The sequence below is a fragment of the Ostrea edulis genome, chromosome 2, assembly GCF_947568905.1.
Source record: "Ostrea edulis chromosome 2, xbOstEdul1.1, whole genome shotgun sequence".
NCBI classification, from domain to species: Eukaryota; Metazoa; Mollusca; class Bivalvia; order Ostreida; family Ostreidae; genus Ostrea; species Ostrea edulis.
In genome coordinates, this window is record NC_079165.1 from 102,232,959 (window position 1) to 102,258,355 (window position 25,397).

A 25,397-nucleotide genomic window follows, 5' to 3' on the forward strand; every position below is an offset into this window, starting at 1 on the left:
TAAAATTAAATCTTTTATCCATTTGCCGCCTCTCGATGGAAGCTTTTTATTTGCTACACATTAAGTTCTACATAATTCTTCATCGGCGACACGGGAATTATCAGTGGCTTTATGAAATTTTTACATCATTATCAGTAAGACCTTTGTCAACTTGTAATAGTGGCCTATACAAATTGTCAGTGAGAAAGGTGAGACAAGAGGCCCTCCAGGACCCTGAGTAGGCAGGGGCATGTACACCGGGTCCCTAACTCGTGTTGGTCGTTAGCTCATCACAGGCATGCTTAATACTAACAGTCCTGGTGCACTTGGAATTTTGGGAAGCCTCTTGCAATATAAATGCAAATGATTTCTAAACACAATTAGATTTGAAGACAACAAATGACATTTTGCAGTATTGGAACTGTTTGCACACGGAGGACTGATATAAATAAAAAGGCAGGAAGATAGAGTCTTAATTTATTTCCAACGAAAAATAGTGAACCATTTAACAGATCCAGCGTGACGGAAAAACATGAAGAAAAGATATTGGAGAAGCCGAACATTTGCTTTCAATGAGCCAAAAGTGAAAGTGCGAACGAAAAGAACTAAATCGGATATTGAAAGTGTAAAGATACATGTATATCGCGAAAATTCCCAGACTTCATCTCCCGTTCCAAAGTCGTCCTCCCTTAAATTAAACACTTGGAACATTGTTCAGTCACGAAGCGGAGTTAGATCCTCTCACATAGACAGTCCTGTGGTTAAACAATGGACGAAGCGGGAGGAGGATGGGAGATCTGTTTTCACCAATTTGGTACCGGAATCGGAAAGACAAAGTGACTGCAAGGTAACAAGGATCCCTGATATGGTTAAATTAATAAGATGATCGAGTCTAACTTTTCAAATCGTGAGGAAATTATGCTTCATTTTTCTTTGAATAATTTATGCATCTGCAATTACATAGCATATATACATGAAACATAAACGAAAATAATAATTCTATAAAATTTTCTTTAATATGACAAAATAGAAAATATGTGCGTGATAAAGTGATTACACGAATAAACATTTTCTGTAAGTTTATGAGCTTTCACTTGATAGTGTACTTTATGCACCAGGAATTAAACAGTTCAATTTTACGGTTGTTAATGGGATAGCTATCATCAGTACACATTGCGTTTTGTAGTGCATGGAATATCACTCATTATGAAATTTATGTCTCTAATTTCAAAACGTGTGAAGACAGCTAGGATTTTAACAATCCAAAAATAGTTTCTATCAAACATGCCAAATAATTACAACACCATTTTAATTTTCTAATGCTGTACCACGTTTGGTTCTTACCTTTAAACATTTCTTTTATCTGTTTCGAGTCAATTTCACATGGATTACTCAGTAATGATTAGTGACTGCGTACAAACGCTCAAGTTTTCTTGAACAACTGAGAAATATATTCTATATTAAATAAATGGTCATGTACATAGATCTATAGTACATTGTTATTATTGGTTTCTGAGCCAAACAATAGTATGTAATACTATATACAGTTTATTTTCACTAAAGCTTTATTTCACTGAATGCCAAATCCGTGACTTTTACATTGCATTTACATACTTTGGGCATGAAAATCCTGTATTTAAATGATCCCAGGGGTAGGAATTTTGGTATCGGGGTGGGGCCAAAATGTTCAGTAATTAAAAGGGTTAACAATATCTTCTTGATATCTACCTTTCCAATTCTTTTCAGATTTGGTATAAGCATCTTTGGGACAAGGGGGACATAAATTATAAATTTGTAAATTCCTGAACCTCCCTGGCCTTAAGGGTGGGACAAAATCTGCCAAAAATTACCAATTTTCAAAAATCTTCTTTACACCGCATATTTCTAAGAAACACTAAATGCATAGTGACATTGAGTAGGAAGACCTCTACCAAAATTGTAAATTTCCTGATCCCTGGATAGAGGTTCAGACTCCAGGTCGGGACCAAATTTGGTGTATAGCGTATATGTGTAAAACATTAAATAACATCTTCTTTAGTGCTGTTGATACTAAATTGAAACTAAATAGATATTAAGAAGGTAGCCCTTTACCAAAATTGTAAATTTCATGATTCTAGTGGGTAAAAGTTTGGTTCCAGGGTGGAGCCAAAATTATCATTTTGATTATTGTCTTATCATTTGAAAGACTTCTAAAGTTTGCTGATACAGTATAAAAACTAAATGCATATTTGGGAAAAGCAGAAAAGGATGTACCAAAATTGTGAATTTCGCAAACCCAGGGTTTTGACTCTAGGATGGGTCCAAATTGTTTATATTGTCTTAATGTTACATACATTTTATTATTTAAATCCTCTCGCCTGTATAGGCACGTTCGAAGACATTTAAGCTTTAAGAATACACCATTTTTAAAATATTTTTGCTGAATATTAGAATTTAGTTTAGATATTCAGTACAGGATTCCCCCCCTAGATTTCGTAGCCCTTGGGACTAGTGATACTTTTAACTAATATTCAGGTGACCGATAAGGCCTGTAGACCTCTTGTTTGTTTTACAGAGTGTTTTTATGGGTATCAAAGATGTGCAAGTGGCAAGGATTTTGATTTTCTCTAAAGTTTGTTTGAGAAAATCACAGGTTACTGAACATAGTCAGTTCGGAGGAAATATTACAAAGAGAGTACATGATTTGTCCGTGTTTAACTCCCACCACAAGTTTGAAGTGAGGACCTTCTTATTTTACAGGATGTTCGTATGGATATTGATAATGTGTAGTAAGGATTTTGATTTTCTTTAATCTTTTTTCTTGAGAAATGTACAGGTCGTTGAACTTGGTCAGTTTTGAGAAAATATAACAAAGTGAGTATTTGGTTTGTCCATCTAATTCCTCTCGCATTTTTCAAGTTAAGACCGGTGTAAACAACTTGCACATAAGCAAGGATTTTGATCCCAACAATTTTCTAATGTTTGAACGTTTTTCTGATGTCTGAAAACATTGTAGGTTGTTGAATTTGGGAAAATATTTTATGAACAGAGCTCTGGTTTGTCTATCTATATCTCCTTCATACAATTCAAACGAAAGCAAGTCTTAGCCTATACATGTACCACCTAAAGTAAAGTTTAAGAAAACACCCCGCATAAGCTTATGACGGGCGTATTATGTACCGTGTCCGGTACTCTTGTTAAAATCATTAAGAGAGAGAGAGAGAGAGAGAGAGAGAGAGAGAGAGAGAGAGAGAGATGTGTTAGAGAGAAAAGTTCTTCAGTCTCCTCATGTTTCGGTTAGCGTTTGCACAGAGGCCATATCCCTTCGAAGGGACACCTGTAATCAATATATGAAAGACAGGGACCGTTGAATTATTTTTGATTGAACAAACACTAAATGGAAATGAGAGATGAGTGCAACAATATTTTTGCTATCGATACTTATTATTGAATGGATATTGTGTAACCTTACTACAGTACAAATCCTATTCATACTCTATATATGTTTATGATATTTATATATTAAAGGCGATGTTTGCAAGCATGTGTTTCAAAATTTAAGGGAGTGATGCTTCACCGAGTTTTTAGCTCACCTGAACTGAAAGCTCAAGTGACCTTTCTGATCGCCTGTTGTCCGTCGTCTGTCCGTCCGTCTGTCTGTCTATCCGTCTGTAAACTTTTCCCATTTTCGACTTCTTCTCCAGAACAACTGTGCCAATTTCAATTTTGTTCAAATGAATGGCCATGCTCACTTCAAATGGGAGATAAGCACAAAAATGCAAAAATAGGATGGGGCATTTAAAAATCTTCTCAAGTACCACTAGGCCAGAAGAGCTGACATTTACATGAAAGCTTCCTGACATAGTGCAGATTCAAGTTTGTTCAAATCATGGCCCCCGGGGATTGGATGGGGGAACAATAGGGGATCAAAGTTTTACATGCAAATATGTAGGGAAAATCTTTAAAAATCTTATTCTGAAGAATCCCTGCGCCAGAAAATTCAACATTCAAATGAAAGCTTCCTGACATAGTGCAGATTCAAGTTTGTAAAAATCTTGGCCCCTGGGGGTAGGTTGGGGCCACAATAGAGATCAATTTGTTTTACATGCGAATGTATAGGGAACATCTTTAAATATGGGCCAAGGTGACTCAGGTGAGCGATGTGGCCCATGGGCCTCTTGTTAATTATTGTTGTTCTCTTTGGAGGAAAACAAAGTATAGTAGGTAATTACAAAACGACACTTCATGTCCTCCGGCCTCTCGTTCGCATTACATTGTATTTTTCTGTTCATTACAATCACTTTGAAAGACTGACGTAGAACAGATATTATTATGAATCGATCACGACAAACCCTCGAAGCTTTATTATCAAACTCCGCGTTTGACACTTTGAAATGTTAATCTCTTGTCAGAATATAAAATACGCAGTTCCTATTCCAATTCACAACCCGTGTTTCGCCTTGTTTTAAAAGTTGGATTGTTAAATGCACATCAATGCATGCCAACTTTGCACGCAGCCTCTTTAAAGATGTAATCCACCCGGAATTCCTGTCTATCTCACTCCTGCCATCTGTTCATCAAAATCTTCTCTTGGTTGTGAGAGGAGAGAATTCGATATCGCCTACTACTTTAGCAACACATATATTTGCAGTTAAAGCACATCAGTGCATTTAAGGATATGGCACACAACCCAAATTGTCATGAAGGAAAGCTACAAGATTTCAGTGATAAAGCTATGATAGGATATTTCAAAGTATTGCTTAATTCAGCAAAAATTAAAAAAGAGAGCCATTTTAGTGTAAAATCATTAGATAAAGAATGGAAATCCAGAGGAACTCGAACGCGCAATCTTCAGATTACCAGCCTAACGCCTTAATCCACAGCGCTAAACATACAGATGATGCATTTTAAAAACATTCTATCTGCGAGAATGCCTTACTTTCGTTTAAAAAATGTGACGATGTGTAATTCCTCCTTAAAGAAAATATAACTTTTTTGTGAGAATCTTTTCTTAGTTGTTATTATACTCGAAAACGATCGATTGATCTCCTCCCTGTAATAGTAATACCTCCTCCATCAAGTCAAAACAGTCAGGAATTATGCGAATAAAGTGCGCATTGAACAGAATTACCCAGAAAACTAGATGACCCAGGTATGAACGACGCTAAAGGATGAATATTGCATTAATATAAGAAAATCTATAGATAATTGTGTTGGTTTTAGGCATAGCTGGCGATTAAGGCAGGCCTCCGAGTAGCGTACCGCCATCGGTTTACGAACTCCGTAATAAATCTTGTAACACAGAGCGATTATCTAAATGTCGACCTGATATATCTTGTCACCCAAATTGATTTAGATTTCCTTATAAATTACACATCTACCAATGATCACCAAAAATGCGCCAGGAGTATGGATGTTGAACACCCTGAAGATTTACAATCGCATGTATCCGAGCTGCAAACAATATAAATAGAGGCTGTTGACGACATCATGACAACAGTCCATTCAAACAAGGAGAAGGCTCCTGGATTAATTTACAAGATGTACAGCCTAAATAACATCAATGCGAGAACAAACAGTCAACAAGGCTATAATAAAAGCCTTTACTTTTGTTAAGACCACAACTTCTAGAAATTCGGACCAAATTCTGCAGTAATAATTCATGTTGTCGAGGTGGTTTACATATCTACTCTATATGAAACAATTTTTTCTTTTGAGGATTATTGAAGGATATGAAGACAACACGGGTTTTTAATCATGGCTTCCTCGTAGCATTTTTCCGTATTTACCGATACCACACAGAATCAATTTGGAAGTTTGTTCAGCCAATTGTAGAAGATAAGTGATCTGATATTCTGTGTACGTCAAGTGCAATTACAACTTTTCCTTGTAGTTTGTCATTGTTCAAACATAATTAACAGTTGTCTAATCGTCAACTTCAAATACAATCGGAAGATGATTCCTGCTAGAAAATTGATTGAAACTACAAAGGGTGATGGAAGATACTTCAGGCGTCGGTCGGACTCGCAATTCGGAAGGAAGTTTAGTGATAGTCTTCTCCCATACTTTTCGTCAAATAGAGTGAGGACTGACTCTCTTCTGGACTTTCCTAGGAGACTTAGCATCAAATCAGACCAAGAGTACCGAAAATTCAGCAACGGTAGTATTGATGTAAATTACCAGAGCAGACGATGTAGTCGTGATGACATCATGGAGACTACAGGTTTTACAAAAAGTAAAGTTTTCCCTATAACTGAGAGAAGAATTCTGAAAAATGTCGATGGATTGTATCTGTCCAAGTCAAAATTAATGAAAACTCGTTCTACAAATAGTATTGGTCTACCGCAACTGAATCCTTTGAAAATACCGAAAAATACTCGTAAAGTACAACGGCCACCGGGAAAATTTCTTAGACGGGTCAGGTCAGAAAATTACGTCATCCCACCTCCATTTAAGAACAGATTGTTGGTAAGTCTGCGTATAAATTTATAAAATATTCATTGTACAGGAATGGTTTCGCTTTTTATTCCAAGTAAATGATTTAAAGAAGCATCAAAGAAATCTCTGAATATATACAGTATAATATATTGTCTTAATGAGGTTATCACAAAAGTATACACCTTAGTGATAGATGCTCAACGCTCATGGAATATTACAGGTAAATACATCATACAATTAGTTATTCAATTAGATTAAATGAGTCTTGGCATAAAATCATTCCTATTATGTTTTTAACACAGCATGACACAAAAGTTTCCAGTGGTTGTAATATATCATATATACATTATAACTCACAAACAGTAAAGTAAAGTCATACACATATAAGTATCTTACTTTCGTGATGTATGCAGTGAAGGAATATTTTAAGAGAACAGAAAAAACTTAGCACTGCTCTAACTTCTCGGGAACTACTTTGTTATCATTTTAGGATTGGTTAAGGTAAAGTATCATTCTTATGCATCCGTTTTCATCAGTAACATGGTTCTGTGTCTTGCAGAAAGGACAAGTCATCCCAGAAAACAACGATTCTTGGTGTTTATGTATTTCATTATCTTAATACTGAACATATGGATCTTTTTAACAAGTATTCTCTAGATTTGACGTGTGCGAGTATAGAGGGGTGTTACCTTTTCGTGCCCATCCCCATAAATAAGATCTTCATTCACATTCCATACCAGGGGACATCATTAATCATATCATAAAATGACGCATACATAGAGTTTAGTTTGAGGAGTAATTGTAGACTAAATTTTCTTTATGTCAACCGTTATTTTTGACAGTCGTCACAGAAAAACTTGACCCACAACTTTGCAAAATAGTAGTACATGTACTTAAGGCTTCTAAATCTGTTTCTTATTAACATTTTTTTCTGTCTACTATACATATATCCATTGTTCACCAGTTGTTTGTGTTTCAGATTCTGTGTACTTACTAATTTACTGTTATTGAAGAAAATGTAACCTCCATGCACGTCTTGTCAATTTCTGCTGTTGTAAATCTATTTTATGCTGTCGTAAATCTATCATTCGCTGTTGTAAATCTCGCTCCACTTTAAGACGGGGTATTCGTACTTTTGTTGTGTTTATGAATACTGAAGGGACAAAAAATTTATAGGGTATATTGTATATCAATGTGCAATTTATCTTTTTAACTGCACAAATCTTTGATGAAACTGATTTATAGAATAGAGGCAATTTGTACCTTTCCCCTTTTGAAAACATTCGTCCCAAAGAAATTGTCTCTGCTGTTGTGTTTTATTAGAAAATTTATATTCCATTATGTTATGTCCCAGCTTAGAATCTGGTGGAAGATTTATAGCGCATTAATGAACATATCTGAATTGTTTAATGGGGATATTGTAAGTGATTTCTGCCTTTATTATGAGAGGACAGAACGGATGTGTTTGCATAGCGTTAGAGTGTTATGTACGGAACACAGAGGCAAATTTACCCCCACAACTGAATATCTCAATTAAAGTCTACTGAGAACTCAGTGTTAAATACACTTTCGAGATTCAAGGGCCAGAATCTCTACCCAACCTCCAATAAATAACTATAATGCAATGACTAGAACACAAAGAAACTCTTGTGAAACAACTCTATAAAAAGAAGAGAAATAGTGGTACTCATACATTTTCTTGGGGCATGCAAGGGCTTCGATATGGAGTTATTACCCAAGATAACTGTTTATTCGCGGAAAGAAAAGTCTGGAAAATCTCGTTCTCGAATAAAAGGTGAAGAAATACAACCCGATGTTACCAGTGCTGTAGATGTTGCACCTAAACCAAAGCGAGGCTTCACACGAAACAACAAAAGGAAACGTTGGGAGAGAGTTTGTGGTAAAGTCCTGCTGTGTAGAGTGTTCTTGTCCGCCGATTTTACAAGTCCAGCTACCGACCAAAACATTTCAAGATTTACAGTGAAAGTGAGTCATTTCTGAATATTCTCATAGGAAGAATTTGATCTCTCATTTTTATTTGCTTTATACATACCTAACGATTTTAGAAACGGTCTCATATCCCTAAGAGTTCTGTACTTTTGTAAGCTGACGTAGGTATGTGAAATTCATTCTGGGTGTGAGGTAAAATAGTTTCCTTTCCTCATCTCAGTGAAAAGAATCCCAGATAAGATAAAGGAAGGCGCCTCTTCTCGATTTCAAAGCATTGCTCTGATCCAGGGTCAATGCAGATTACCGGTACATGATTTGCGCTTACCTGTTTTAATTTTCGTCTTGTCATGTGGCTTCCACGTTGAATTTATCATATCTGCGCTTTCAATCACAATAGCGTTGTCATCTGGAACAATGTTGAAATTGAAAGGTGTTGATCTGGTAGAAACTCTTTGTTTGCACTGACCCTAGCTGATAACAGTACTATGATGTGATCAGACTAAACAGAAACAAGACAAATGACACCTTTCGTAGCCCTTCATTCCCCGCGCCCAGTCACCATGCCCTGCCCCGTTCTACACACGAAGGTAAGTGATAAATGTGATTTCAGAAAACGTTTTCTTCCAGTTTGGTCCATTAACCACAAAAAACGTGATGAGGAGTATTGGGACACAAGGATGGAAATTCAAAACTTTCGGTAAATTTGTAAAGAGAAATACTACGAAATGAGAAAAGATATGCCTTTAAAGGAATTTAAGGAACATACTGTTTTACACTAATTTACAATTGTCTTAGTGTTAGATATTTAGGAGAGATTTAAAGAAGAAAAAAATCGTATCGCATCATTCAACAGAAAAGGTCACTGATTGCCAAACTGTCCCATGTATCGCATAGCATTTGTACCTTCTGAAATGGTTAACTATTATAATAACATTCGATTTTTTTATGATATTGTATTTTCAACTACATGTACATGTATGTATATAAAGAGATATTCGCATCTTTACTGGAATATATTTGCGTTTGTTTTTATCATTGTGTCTTGTACCTTTTTAGAGCAACAGAAAGAGATTGTCTGATTGTTAAATAGCTGCTGTCAAATTTATTACTGGATATTGATCCATAAAGTGCTTTGACTACTTATGAGATTGATGTACCTTTTAAAGGTGCTATTAATCTCCGGAACGATTATATGATGTTATAAACAACACTAGTCGTGCATGTTATTCTAAATAATTGGCATGTATTTGTAAAAAAAGGTATTTTTTTCTCTCTGTCTCTCTTTTTACACAATTCTTTTAAAATACTTATTGTCTCCTTTATCGGTTTCGAAATTTTAAGTTATTCTAAAAATAGTGTATCATTTATTTTGGCGCATCCTAATTGTAATTCTTCTCGATTTATGAAATTAAAAACAAACAACATCAACATATCTACCTGTGTTGTTTTTCTTTAATCATATACCTACACTGGCGTCACAATGTTTGCAAGATGTCCTGCTTTACCTCCCAATAGGTGTGAAAAAGTATGAAGATGAAATACGAACCACATTAAAATCCAAATTGTAAATCATCGTGCTTGGAGTTGACCAAGTCAAGGCATGCTATTCCATACAAATATTTACTCTGTTGCAAACTTTGAATCTTCCAATAACACAGCTATCCTTTTATGTTTGACGAAGAAGTGGCACAATGATGTCAAAGTCTGTATAATAACTTTAATTCATTCGATAATAGAGCAATAATTTGTTATCTTTACCGAGTCTTTGGTCTCAACACAGTACCAAGTAACGCATCGATGAAAATATTTTTGCTTTTGTGCAACCAACCAATTCTCATCAAGTAATTATAGACATTGAAATGAAAGGTAAATATCTTTTAAAGCATTTATTTTAAACAAGAATTGAATGAAAATATTTTATTTGTCATCGTTAGCAAGATAGACGTGCAATGTCTTTTGAATGTTAACGATTTACTGGAAATAAATCTGGTCACTTTGATTGATGATGCGCTGTTATAATTGAACTCTAGGAGGGAAATGATCGACAAGAAATCAATGGAAATTAATATTAAATTTGCTTCACGTACGAAAAATCTGTTACCTCACCTGTCAGCTTTCATTTTCCTAACACAAAAAGAGACTTTATAAATGGAGTTAGAGCGCACTTTGCTGTTTTGTACGCAGAGAGAAAGGGCTTATGCACATCTGGTTCTTCCATGTCAGTGAGTTCGCTGATTGAGACTTTTGCACGCCGTAATTCTTAGACATTGAAAAAGAGGATCAAACATGAGTTTACTGGAGCGAATGTTGTCATCTCCAAAGGATTACCCAATCCCTCCACTCAAAATAAAAGAAAAAATTAACAACTACTACAGAACATACAGTCTACATGGTTCCGGAGAACCCATGGCTGTCACAGAACCAGAGGAAAAGCACTCGGCTGTCAAAAGGAGGTACAGAAAACACGACTACATATCCTCTCCAAAACTCCAAAACCCGAGACTTGCACCGATACGTTTATTACATGTGCCCGTCAATTTGTTGTGGATCTATGAAAGGGCAAAGGAGAAACGACTAGTGAAAGAGGCTTTACGAAAACGGCGATTTGCGAGGAAAAAGGAGAAATCGATAGAGAAGATCGTTGTAGAAGTTATTGAAATTCCCAAACTAGATCCGACTCCAAGAAATGTTGTGGAGGTAGGAAAGGCAAACAGGAAAGTCTTTATATGAAAATGATGAGGACTTTAAGTCAGGATAATCCAAGTCTTATTATGGATGCATGTAATAACTTATACCAAATCATGATCGAATTGCAGCTTGCACAGATTGTTTGCTCTTCCTTCAAGAAAAAGAGAAATATGTAACTCTTATTCAGCTACTTCATGCAATAAATTTTTAAAGCCTTCCTTCATGATCGTGTATGCGTGTCATTTGATTAATTATCTATTCCATAGTGTAAAGGAAATATAAGTGCACCATGCTGATGTCATAATCTTCATTTTAGCCTCTCGTGAGATTCCGCCGTGCCGTGAAGACGATACAGGTCCTCCTGAAGGCCACATTGACCAATTCACAAGGACAGCGTCATGATCTTCTATCCTGGGCTCACGAGGACACCACCTCCTCCAAAAGGGAATATGAAATGTTTGGTCTCACCTTCGATCCAGGAGACTTTAGAGCAAAGAAAGAGGTATGAAGATTGGCTTTCAAGACAATAGTGTGCATATTATTCATTCCAAGAGATTTGAAATTTTTTCCAACGCTCCTAATAAGCGTTGGATAAATTACTGGCAATTATTTGCTTTGAAAATATTTTACGTTGAATACTTTTACTTTGGTATTAAGGTGATGTATTATGAAAAAATATTTAAATCACTGCATCATTAAATCGCTGAAATCATTTTACTTAAATACTTCAATATTTCAATGCAAATATTCAATGCTTAAAGGAAATATTAAAAAGTTTTGGTTCGGTCTATCTCCGTCATAACAAAATGAACTTTTACGACAAAATGATTTAAACGCAATACTTTCCGGTACCTAAGCATTAAGAAACGGTGTACTTGGTTCTATGATTCTGGTTTTCCTACGCTTTACCGTACATGAAAGTAGGCAATACTGTATTAAACAACGAAAATATAGAAAAATATCAAGACAAAGATAAAGAAATCCAATTTTAACCATTGTTTACAGACCATTCTTAGTAACGAAGCTAAAGCAATCTTATCCATGGAGCCAGAGAGAAGGACTGAAGAACAGCTGAAGGTGGCGCTGTTGGCGCTTAATCAGGGAGTGGAAGCGTTCAGCGAGTTCCCAATTACTATGCAGAAGTCACTTGTAAGAGTGGGGTGGTACGAACAGTGAGTAAACGATACACTTCCAAGTATTTAAACCCTACCTTTGTCAACAAGAGTTTGTACATGGCGATTGATGTAAAGATAGAAACTATAAAATTAATTTTGAGATTTAATATAATGATACCTTTTATCATAAAATCAATAAAAGATTTTATGTATTTCTTGTTGTTTGGATAGAGATCTCCGACACAATTGTGATGAAAATTGATTTTTTTGCGATCTCACAAAACAAACTCCAGCCTTTAACAATTTGATAGAAATATGAACTTTGTTGTAGTTTTGAAGACAAACGGGTGATAATAAGACAAGGCCACATGGCGGACAATTTCTACTTCATTTTGTCTGGCACAGGTACAGCAAGTATTCTATGTAGCGCGTATATATCTAACTACCAAGCACACTCTTTTTCCTTGTACATGTATATTCTTTCCTTTTATACGATTGATTTTAAAACACATAAAAGTTAAGCAAAATGGTAAAAAAGTATTCACAATTCATAAAAACAGACATGCAAATATCAGATAGAGAATACTACTGCCTGGTAACCACTCATCCATACATTAATCATTACTACGGTATAAGACATTTCTAAATTTTAGCCGTGGTCACAATTCTTCAGACGGACCCTGACACTGGGGACGAGGTAGTTCGGACAGCTGCTGTCCTCAAAAAGGGAAACAGTTTTGGGGTAAGTTGTAATTAAAGAGCATATAACAATAGAGGGAAAGGGGGAATATTTGTATATTGGCAATTGCACTGTGGGTAATATGACGGAACAGCGTTTTAAACCGTTGACATTTTTGTTTAAAAAAAATACCCTCGCATTTCTGCATCTCGGATTAAACCTGGGCTTTTATAAGAGAAGAAATTGTTCTACACCTAATATATAAAAAAAATAAATAAAGTATAACTTTCAAACTTTATTTTATGTATGGAATTTTATTACGTGATCGAATGTTTATCGGATGTATACTATATTTAAACATCCGAGAATGTTGAGAATATCTATGATGAATTCGGGGTTGACAAATACCCAATGTTACGACAAATCTGAAAAGCTGCACCTTTATTTTGTTGTCAAGTTAGATTCTTACTGAGGCCGAGAGATTATTCCGTGTATTCGTAATATTCTTTATACACCGTTCTCATCTGTACAGAATAAAGAAAGTTTCATCGGAAATCATAAATTACAGGGTGACATCATTGTGTTTCTATCTTCACGATTTCACGACCAAACTCTATCTAGACCTTGATCAATTCAAGTCTAGGTAATTTATACATATATATCGTATATTAAATGGTGATGTATACGGTTTTAGAAATACCATTTTACGATCAAAGGTGTAAAACAAAAGTAAGTCTACCGCCGAACCTTCAAAGACACGTTGATGTAAGATTTATGAAAGAGGCGAATTAAAGTTCAATAACGCATACGTCACTTTTGGACTTTTCAATAAGACGTAGATGAACTCTTAAGAGTAAATCAGGAATTCAATATCACTGTCCCATTCTGTTTTATTAGATCGAAACTTTACCGAGATGGCTCGATTTTATTTACAATGGGGAACTTTTCACGAGGACGTTATTAATTGGTATTTTTTTTTTTTTTTTTTTTACTTTTCGTCCCAAGTATTATAGCGTTTTCTATCATCCACGGTGCTGTTTGGAAAGAAATATCCAGGCATAATGTATGCCATAATCGTATCAATACCAACTGAAAGCAAACTGCCACATGCAGAGAGTGATCTGCATTGTAACTAAGATTTTAACCAGTTACCCTGGAAGACTAAAGTTCGCTGCTCTCAAGTCTATCGATTAAAGAAGAAAATAGTTTTCCTGTAAAAATCTTGATCATTGATTGCTCAACACTATTTCTACAGGAATTGGCGCTTATGCACGGTGCCAAACGGAGCGCCACAGTCACTTGCAAGAACAGCGTGGAACTGCTAGCGGTGGGAAGGGAAGATTTTGTGGATATTTTTATGCCTATGGATAAAGATCAGGAACCAGAGCATATACGCTTCTTACGGACGATTCAGCTCTTGAAAGGCTGGCCAATAGAAAAGTTGCCGTATCACGATCCTAAGATATGCTGTTTTACCTATTTCAGGTAATTCAATGAAATTTTTCAAAGCAAATTCATGTTAAATCTACTTCAGGTCATCAAAAATAATTGGAAAGCAACATGACAGATCTATTTTAACTTGTTGTGTTTAAATTTTATTTAATGTAGTACAATTTACCTTTCACATAAAGTTTTATTTTCATATTAATTTTCATTACAGGAGAGGATTGCTGCTTTGTAAAGACAGTAATATTAGTGATTGGGTCTACGTTATCAAAACAGGATCATGCAGAGTTCTAAAATCACTACATTCCGCAAAACCAAATATACCAAGGCTGTCATCCAACCAAAAATTATCCAAGTCATTTCTTCGTAAGTAGTGTTCTTGTCTTATGATTAACACCTGCAGGATACAGGGTTTGTGAAATAATTTGCACATCCTTATCATTAGTTTTAAGATTCAGCTGAATTTGTTATTGTATTTAAGGAACTACTTGAAAGGTGAAGACAACGAACAGTGATCAATCTCATAACATAGTTTTGAGCTTCGTGTGTAAAATTAAGCGTACGGCTTATTGTACTTCGTTTCGGCCTTGAATTTCTCGACTTTGAATTTTCTAGTCGCACCATTATTGTATCGTTTTTATCTTCAGTTTCGACTTTGAATTTTCAAGTAGTATCATTATTGTATTGTTTTGGATTCGTTCACGTAATTATGTATTCTGAAACAGAATTCGTCTAAGTCCCGTTTGGTTGATTAGCTTTCATTTGATTTATTCAGACCAAATATAATTTAAGGTAAGGCTTATCTTATCGGGCTCATGGCGGGTGTGACCGGTCGATAGGGATGCTTACTCCTATTAGGCGTCTGATCCCACCTCTAGTGTCCAATTGTCCATGTTTGCCTTTCCCTCTCCATTTGCATTCTTTCTGAGATTTGTGGGATTGATCACTGTACATCACTTTCATTCGTTTATGTAAAACCTTTTTGTTTATCCCGAGGATTGGACAGGTCGTCACTAGGATTGATCAAATTGCTCGTGTTATTGCTCATTTTAGTGCTTTACATAATAGTTGCATTTGACCTTGTATCTACTTTGTGAGTTTGACACTTTTATGTATCGTTTGTTGTTTGAATCTAGTGCTTCCTGTCTATCTATCTGTCTATTCACCATTCGTTCGTTCGTTGTAATTGTTCTTAGGTCGTAGAAAATAATAATCTGAATCAAAACCGCACATTTTCCCTCTCAATTTTCCAGATAAAAGCGTAAATCCTCTGCAAACTATACTACTCAAAATTTGATAAGGATCATAGATAATTTTCTGTTTAAAAAATTAATAACTGCATAACTAGCAATATTGTGTCCAAGTGAAATCAAAAACGTCTTCAACAAACTTGCACGTGCATTTCATGCCATGGGAAATGCGTTTCTCATCACAGTTTATGCTTTTGCTACCATTGCACGATTTTCATTCAGGAATCGGTGTCTGATTCTTTCTAAAATTTCAAACTCACTTGAGTGTTTACACTACGTTTATCAACACAATGCCCCCTCAACATGTAAAGCGTCGCCTGACGACAGAACAACTGGGCAGATGTATTGGAATGCTTGACGCTGGCTATTCACAACGGGACGTTGCAAATGCACTAAACTTCAGCCAGAGCGTTGTAAACAGGGCCTAGAACCGACAGCAAACTTTTGGTACAGCAGCACACCGACATGGGGTGGTCGTCAGAGTTCGACAACCCAACGCCAAGACCGTTTTGTGGCCCTTCTGGCACGACGCCATCCCTTCTGGACAGCAACCAGTCTACGTAACGACCTCCTGAACGCCTCGGGGGGGGGGGGGGGTGAATGTGTCCACTTAGACGATACGGAATCGACACAATGCAGGTCTCAACTCGAGAAGGGCATGTGTTCGAGTCCCTCTGACTGTTCGACACCGGCGGGAGCGATTGGACTAGGCTGAAGATCATGCCACTTGGACACAGAACGATTGGGTTCAAGTTCTGTTCACCGATGAGTCCAGGTATTGTTTGGACTCTACAGACAGGAGGCACCGAGTGTGGTGACGACAACGTGAACGTTTCCATGAGTGAACATGACCGTTATGGTGGTGGTTTCATCATGGTCTGGGGTGGAATCAGCAGGGATGGAAGAACAGATCTTCATGTCCTGGAGAGAGGAACAATGACGGGGGTGCGGTACCGGGATGAGATCCTCGATGTTTACGTCAGACCCTACGCTGGTGCTGTTGGCCCTGAGTTTATCCTGATGGATGATAACGCCCGTCCTCATCGCGCCAGGGTGGTGGAGCAGTACCTTCAGCAGGAGACAATTGTCTGTATGGACTGACCAGCGCGCTCGCCGGACTTGAACCCGATTGAGCATGTATGGAACATGCTGCAGGTTGCCCTTTCACGCAGTAGAGCACAACCCACGACTTTGGCAGAGCTCGGAAACGCCCTCGTGGAAGAGTGGAACAACCTTCCCATTGGAAACATTCGGGTGATTATTGACAGCATGGCTCGACGTTGTCAAGCCGTCATTGATGCAAGGGGAGGCCATACCCGGTATTGACACTTCATCGACTAAGTGTAATGATGGACTATTCCCAAAAACTGTGTAATTCTTTCTCTGGTTTGCTGTTAACTTTTTGTAATGAAATGCCTTTTGGTGTTGTAACAGATTTCAAGCATTCCGTATTTATAAAAGTTCATGCCGTTCATGAATTTTCATTCATAACCTGAGTAAACACGTTTCTGAGTCAAATTTATGTCTTTTGTTATGTTAGTGGTAAATTACACACATATAACCTAGTGATCCTTATCAAATTTTGAGTAGTATATAAGAGCGACAACTGTGTTTATTGGTCGTACCTGTGATTTATTTCACACAGCGCACTTTAATATACGATACCTGTACAGATTTTAACAACACATCGCAAATTTAATGAGATTGTTGATAACTCCTGTTAAACTTGTCAGCAAAAACGTTGGTGCATTCGTTTGTAGACAATGAAAGTTAATTAATGTGCATCATCATAAAATCAGCAACGATTGTAATTAATTTTTTGTCTTGACGCATCTGAAAAAAAAATTCATATGGATTTTTTTTATACCAAAAGCACATCATGTTATTATATTGTTTGGAGTATCTTCTTATTGTATGCCTTAGTGTAAAGAACGAGAATCAATATTCGTGAATTTTTCGTAACAACACATGATTATAATCAGAAATATTGATTAGCTCAATCAATATATTGTGGATTTTTCTGCTCAATATTGTGTTGCATTATGCTGATTATGTTAGAGTTATGAATATTCAGTCATAGGAATCAAGTGACGCTAACTTTCGTCACGTGACCAAAACATAGGGGTCAGGCTAAAACCATGAAAAACACCTAAAATAAACATCACATTCTACTAAGTTTATCACAATATTTTAAAGAGGAACGCGATTACATAAAACTTATTATTTTACAATAATGTTATATTATGTAATACCTGTTTAATGATGATCACAGAAACGTGTTGCTCTGACCCCAACAGTAAGACAGACAACATTACTTGTGTGAATTGTCATTTATTGTGATGACAATGTAAAAAGGGGAGATCACCCAGAATGATATATATTGGTACTACTTAAAATTGCGTAGTGATCTCCCCTGATATAAAAACAAATTCATGTAGAAATAAAAATGACACTGTAAAAAGGGGAGATCACCCATAAATATATCATACATTGTTGCTAATGAAAGTTGCCTAATGATCTCCCATGATATAAAACAAAATACTGTAAGATTTAAAAACAGAGAACAAAGTGTAAAAACATATATACAATACAACCCAAAAGTTGGCGTTCAAAAACAAAATGCCCACAAAAAGCAAACAAACGTTTGCAAGCAAACAAAGAAAAAACCAGAACAACGCCAACCAAAGTTAGGCAACTTTCATTAGCAACAATGTATGATATATTTATGGGTGATCTCCCCTTTTTACAGTGTCATTTTTATTTCTACATGAATTTGTTTTTATATCAGGAGAGATCACTATGCAATTTTAAGTAGTACCAATGTATATCATTCTGGGTGATCTCCCCTTTTTACATTGTCATCACAATAAATGACAATTCACACAAGTAATGTTGTCTGTCTTACTGTTGGGGTCAGAGCAAAACGTTTCTGAGATCATTATTAAACGGGTATTACATAAATAGCAATCTGTACCATCATGTAATCATATACAAAACAAAAGCGGAAATAAAAAACACTTATAGTTGAGATTATCAACGGTGCTACATTTGTGTGGATCTTTCCTGTTGTTTCAGGCCTGCCTCCAATATCCCCGCCAAAGTCTTCCAAGACGTGTTCTTCTTCATCTACCTCCTCGTCCGACAAATCTCCTCGATCTGACTGCTCATGTGAAACGTCACGCACTCGAAAACAAAAGTGTACAATACAACACCTGTCTGACATTCTTCACAAACCATATCCTGAAGGTACGCCGTGTTCTTAAAATCTGGAAGAAATATCATTGAGTTAAATATCTACAAGTGTTGTACATTCATTGTCTTGCACGTGTCATTTCTGTCCAGCAAGATTAAAATATATGGTCAAATTCATGGAGCGTTTACAAGTGTATTGGTGTAAATTGAGAAAATGTCATGGATGTTGCTAGCAATGTTATACGATAGATGATACCAATGATACATCAAGTCACGTGCATGATGACATGAAAAAACTCCGAGGTGATGCATGCAAAAATAGAACTTTATTTAGCGCTTCATGAAAAGTATGCCAACGTGAAGCATTTTCAAAATTGGAATTCTTTTCTTGTATTCATATTTTTCTTTCAATTCCAAACTGTCGAAATAGACGTACTACATTCATCTGTATTGATATGCGCATTGTTTGCAACTGCAACACATCAATGAGGAAATGGCCAACTTTACAATTTGTTCTTTACACACTGATTTGACTACGGATTAATCCGTTTACCTGATCAAGAGATAGGGCCCACAGCGGGTGTGTCTGGTCGACAGGGTGTGTTCACTCATCCTAGGCACCTTATCCCACTTCTAGTATATATCCAGGGGCCCTGTTTGCCCAGCTCTTAATTTTGTATTCCTTGTAGGAGTTATGAGATTGATATTTACCTTTTGATCAAAGGCCAAAAAAAAAAAAAAAAAAAAAACCCCACTGGAAATGCAAATAAATGTACATTTGTGTATTCAATTTTAGATTCAACAGAGCAAGAGGAGCACGAACGATTGTTAGATCATATCTTCACTCAAAAACACACCTACACGTCTAAATGGGGAAAGGTAAAAATGATACACGAAAATAAAGGGCATCTTTTTTAATACATTATTATTTTGATAGCTATTATAATTCGATATTTCAAAGAATATCTACATGCATTATGTAACTTCAAGCGACATATCCATAACTGCTATTAAACACACTGAAAATGAATGCCATTTCATTCGATGATCTCTTTTTTGATCCGTTCTTAAATCAGAGATTATCACTAGATATTGAAGTAGTTTTAAGGTTAACTAGTAAATCATTGTGTGTCATATATAGGTGTATGGAAAGTGTTAACTGGCTTATGGATTTAATTTGTATGTAATTCTCTATGCCATGAGAGGCAACAACCGTAGTCCGGAAAAGTAATTAGGAAATTAAAGACCCCAACAACTTGTTTTACACTTGTCTAAAAAGGAGAATTATTCACAAGTTAATTAAGAAACTCAAAACGAAAATATAGTTATAGACATGTATCTTTGGTAAAAGTTGTAATCAACATACACCAGTTTGCAGTATCCGGTTCGGATGTACTCGTACCGGTATATTAGTATACATTATAGACCACAGTTCTGGAAAATGTAGTCTTATTGACTGACTGAACTGTTTAGCAGTATGTTTTACTGCTGAGTTCACAGTAACTCGTAACAATTAATCAGAACAAAGTTCAATGGCGTATATGCTTTGAATTGTTGTAGTTAGTATTCTATATAATAATCATATTATAAGAAATAAAAGGGGTCTTTGTCTACTGTTCTGAACCTCGTCCAATCAAAGGACAAGCACCTGTTGTCAATACATAACTGTTTTATAGTATTCAGTATTTAAGAAGGTAATGCTTGGAGGACATACTTAGTTTAAAGGAATATTTTCATTGTTTGACAGCGAACATCTCCTAAAGTTTCTCAACCGGAAAGTGCTTCGAAACGTCACAGGCCAGACACAGTTTACGTACAGATACAAAAACTGGGACCCAAGGAAACTTTTGTAGGTTCAATTATACATGGTATATATTACAAATACATGTATTGTAGAATATTTCTGTGAGCTTTGATGAAGTATCAGTGGGAATTTTGAAACTTTATATGGTTGTTTTCTTTTTTGCAACGGAAAAATAAAGAGATTTTTCAGCAATTATCACTCGTTAATTATAGAATAATAAAATTGAATAAAGGAAATTTGTTTTACATGATGTAAATCCATAAAATTTCATTATTTAAGGGAGTTGAACAAGTGGCTTTTGGCCAGATTGGAAAAACTACCAGCACAATTTTGGTATCTGAAGGAGCCGAGTGCATCTTAATTAATAGAAAATTTTTCCAACAATTCTTAACTGACGAAGAAGCGAAAAGAATAAGAAGAACAGTAAGTGATAAAGGAATACAATTTTTTGTTTCAAAATAATCTTTGATGAAAAGAATACTCTGCTAAAACCTTAATCATATTCACAGAGAATGGAAACATAAAGAGTTTTTAAATAAAATTAAATGGGATGTTTCCTTGATTACAGCTTCAACCAATACCATCTGAAGAGAGTCTGCAACGGAAACTGCAGGACAGCACGAATTGGGAGGCATATAAAGCACTGACTGTGGTTAACCATATGGTGCAGCAAAAAACTCTACATGATGCTCACTTCTTTTGAAAATGGAATTCATGTGAAATTTGCTATGAAAAGCTATACTAAATAGTCACTCACCAAGCATTAACAAATCATGAATACTACTAGTGAAGTAAGTCAACCTTGTGGTTATTCTCTTCCTACTTTCGATTTTCTGTGCAAAGAGAATTTAGTTACCAAATTGACAAAGTGACTGTATCATCAACAGAGTGTGTAAAATTATGTCTGGTAAAACAGCAGTTGTAACATCGAGAGAGTGATCAACTTATCTGATTAGTCGGTAGTCATTTGACTGGATGACCAATTATGTCTGGTAAGTTAGAAGTTGTGAAATCAATCGACAAAGTAAAGAACTTTGTTTGATGAGATAGTAGTTATGAAATTAATAGACAAAGTAAAAACCTTTCTTTGGTGAGACAGTAGTTATGAAATCAATGGACAAAGTAAAGGACTTTGTCTGGTTAGTCAGAAGTTGTGAAATCAATCGACAAAGTAAAGAACTTTGTTTGATGAGATAGTAGTTATGAAATTAATAGACAAAGTAAAAACCTTTCTTTGGTGAGACAGTAGTTATGAAATCAATGGACAAAGTAAAAACCTTTCTTTGGTGAGACAGTAGTTATGAAATCAATGGACAAAGTAAAGGACTTTGTCTGGTTAGTGAGAAGTTGTGGAATCAATCGACAAAGTGAACAATTTTGTCTGGTTAGTCTAGTAAAATCGACACAATAAACAACGCTGTCGTATTATACCGTACTTTGAAAATTGATGGACAGAGGGAATAACCCTGTCTGGCTTAACAGTAAGCGTGAGCACTTTCTTCTTGTTTTTCAGAAGTCAACTCTGTACAAATCTCATGTTGACAGAGAAATTGTAGTTATTGGCTTTTTGTATAAATTGTCCATTTTTATGTATTTGTAGTATGACGGTGCCATTTATGGAAAAACGCAAATTTAATGTTATTAGAATTGACCTAATCATTATAAACACGTATTACATGTTATGAAGTGCAATATTTTTATGTTCAAAAACGTATTTTCATAATAAAATTTATTGAAAAATATATGCATTGGGTTTTACTTTTCTGAGACTAGCCAATCACATTCGGGGGACATTTAAAGGGATGGATTACTTTGAAGTTAATTTTCTAGGCTTCAAATCTGTCATAAATTATATTTGCAATGTATCGAATCAGTGCTGTTCTTGTGTAAATGGATCTCCATCTTGACATTTTATTAACATTTTATTATTCTATGAAGATTAAGATAAACGTGTCCGGAACAGTGGTGCGAGAAAGTCAAACTCTTTCAAATTTAATTTTGCCTGTATTTAAATCTGCATGGATTGTGTGGAAAACTGTTACATAATTATTTATGGATACTGAACGATACTTAGTACATTGAAAGTAAAGAAATGAAAGTTTGTTCTGTAAATGAAACGTTCCACGTGTTGACCAGGTGAGGTATAATTTTTATCTTTATTATTTAGTTAGGTTGAACTTCTTTGAATGGAAATATATGTATATCATATCAAGGTAAAACTCAACGTCTATAAGTAAACTTTATATAGCAATGGATCATTTACTTAATTAAGTATATTATTTTAAGAAAATATATACTTTTTTCATTTTAAAGACAAAGGTGATACTCTATAAACAGTCTACATACGGGGTACTACATATTGACGATAATCTTGTGTAAGATGTTGTACCAGAGACCTTGAAACTTGGAAGAATGATTTTTTCCGTGTGCATTCAAATCATACATTTTATCTGACGATCTTGACCGCTGATAAAAAATGACAGAAAAGTAATTTTAAAATCATATACATGTATCCTCTAGTTACACTATATTGTGAAATATAGAGCATCAGATTCACAACCAGGGATTTTCATATATTTTCAATGTTTTGAGGAGAGAAATATTTTCTTAAAACTGAATAAAACATGTCAATATTGTGATCCGTTTTACTACTTATTAGAAAACAAAACAGCCTCCCTTTGAATGAAAAGCTGAAGAGAGGTATTTCTGCGATGAGATGTATGTCCTATCTCGAAAATACATTTTTCACAATTGGTTCCACGACACGAGCGAATTATTTAATGGATTTTCATCGCCGTTTTCGTTATTTTTCTTCAAACTAAAAACGTACACGAGGCTTTTAGAGTGTCTATGAAGGGTGAAGATAACGAACAGTGATAAATCTCACAACTCTTATAAGCAATACAAAATAGAGAGTTGGTCAAACACAGGCTCCTGGATATACCAGAGGTGGGATCAGGCGTCTAGGAGGAGTAAGCATCCCCTGTCGACCGGTCACACCCACCATAAGCCCTATACATATGTATATTCATCAAGTAAACGGAGTAATCCGTAGTCAAAATCAGTGTCCCAAGAACGATCTAACACTCGGTATGAAACAAGTCAGACAGCATTTGACCCAATGATAGGTTGTATTGACGAACTAGATCGTTATGACGACCATAGAATTTGCGAAATATTGAATTTAATTGAGACTGTTGAAGCCCCTATATGATCAATTTGTTTGTCGGTAGCTTGTCTCGATTTAAAAACTGATCATGCGCAGAGCAAATCTTGTGTATCGAAATATTTGAGAGATATAAACACCATATGCAGGTGATAATGGAAGATTGCTACATAAATCTGGAAAATTGATGATGGAGAAGCTGAAATCATCCCGTTTGTCATAAAGTTGAGTTTTTAGTTTGCCGTTAATATTTATTTTCAATAAAATATCTAAGTACGAAACAGATGTGTAGAACTCTGTGGTGTCTTTTAGTTTGAATTCACAGGGATATATCGAATCGACATATGTTATTTAATAGGTATATATGAATAATAAAACTAATAGAAATCATAACTATTGTTGATATAGCATTTGCGTATTAAAGACAATGGACATACAATTTCTATTGATTCTAAATGTTAAAAGCTATCAGCCCTTCATGTAATAATGTAGATTGTTTTATTCGCATGTGCAAGGGTCAAACAACATTTGTAATACCTGGGAACTTGGGAACAAACAAAATGTTTTATTTGTAGACTTTTCAATAATGGTTCACCCTCATCATAATTCTTATGGGAATTGCTACTTTTAAAAGTCATATATTGTACACCTATAAGAGTAATGCAAATGATAATTTTTCATGAAAGAGATAATTCTGTCTTAAATCTTCAAAGAGATTGCTCACACCACGAAATGAATATTCTTTTCCATGATAAATTTGAAGATTTTCAATAAAAAGAGATATATCATTTTGAAAATATTTCCTGGCCAAAAAGATATCCCAGGGAAAAGGAAAGGGGATATAAAGCTGTAGTTGGGGAACGATATATGAAATAACCAATACAAAATGACGGTACTTTCTTACGAAGAATATACCTGTGATGAAAAAAGAAATATCTTGTTTTCTTGTGAATAGTAAAATGGCTTGTCAAGTGTCCCAAAAGTTCCGTGATGTAACAGACTTATGAACCTAATACGGCACTGTAGATACTAGTATACAAAGATTATCAGAATTATCATATAAATGAAATACATAAAGGAAAATTGAAAAAAGCAGTCATTCACTCGGTTTCATAAAAAAAATTGTAAATAGACAAAACAGCAACAACAAAAAGCCCTCAATTGATACTCATATCAGAAGATGGAATATTTTTATCAACCAAGTTAAAGTCCTAAAAAAAACACGTGTATGCAATTTATGAACAAAAGATTACAATGGGGTTTAGTTACTATTTTTAATTTTAATCTTTTGCCCTAATCCTAGTGATATTCACTTTATGAGTTTTACCAGTTCAATCTCAGGAAAAATCTGAATGGAATGCAATACATGGATACCTTTAGGGTAAGTACGTATTATCTTTCTAATTAATTTGTAGCTTAATTAAATTAATGGCATGATTAATGCGATCTCTCTGAAAATATTCCAATCTTGCACTATGGTATGGAATAATGGGTTTTATTTTTTAAAGTTTAAAGAAAATTTTAATGATAGAAATCCTATAAGTTCTGTCTTACTCGTAAATGATGTTCAACATTTCCTGAATATACACATAATTTTCAATTAATTGTGATATTTTAAATTCTGTATGATTTTAATGAAGTATAGACATCTATTTTCCAAAAGACTGTCACTGTATTGATTCTCCATCTTTCCAGTGGGTCAAGCCCATGA

At 35.2% G+C, this 25,397-nt stretch overlaps 1 protein-coding gene across 4 annotated transcripts; it reads left to right on the forward strand.

The window, feature by feature from the left end:
- Window positions 1-175: 175 nt before the first annotated feature.
- On the forward strand, window positions 176-22,262 carry LOC125679748 (cyclic nucleotide-binding domain-containing protein 2-like). 4 transcript variants are annotated; one of them, XM_048919214.2, is made up of 12 exons: window positions 176-826; window positions 11,351-11,536; window positions 12,040-12,206; window positions 12,481-12,554; window positions 12,803-12,891; window positions 14,084-14,313; window positions 14,489-14,640; window positions 18,600-18,770; window positions 19,513-19,595; window positions 20,464-20,565; window positions 20,800-20,943; window positions 21,089-22,262. In XM_048919214.2, exons 1-12 carry the CDS (start codon window positions 512-514, stop codon window positions 21,221-21,223), a joined length of 1,848 nt encoding a protein of 615 aa, XP_048775171.2. In that variant the 5' UTR covers window positions 176-511; the 3' UTR covers window positions 21,224-22,262. The 4 variants fall into 4 exon arrangements, with proteins under 4 accessions (XP_048775171.2, XP_048775167.2, XP_048775172.2 ...); XM_048919210.2 differs by lacking the exon at window positions 176-826 and adding an exon at window positions 5,366-6,426; XM_048919215.2 differs by lacking the exon at window positions 176-826 and adding an exon at window positions 6,478-8,382.
- Window positions 22,263-25,397: the final 3,135 nt, after the last annotated feature.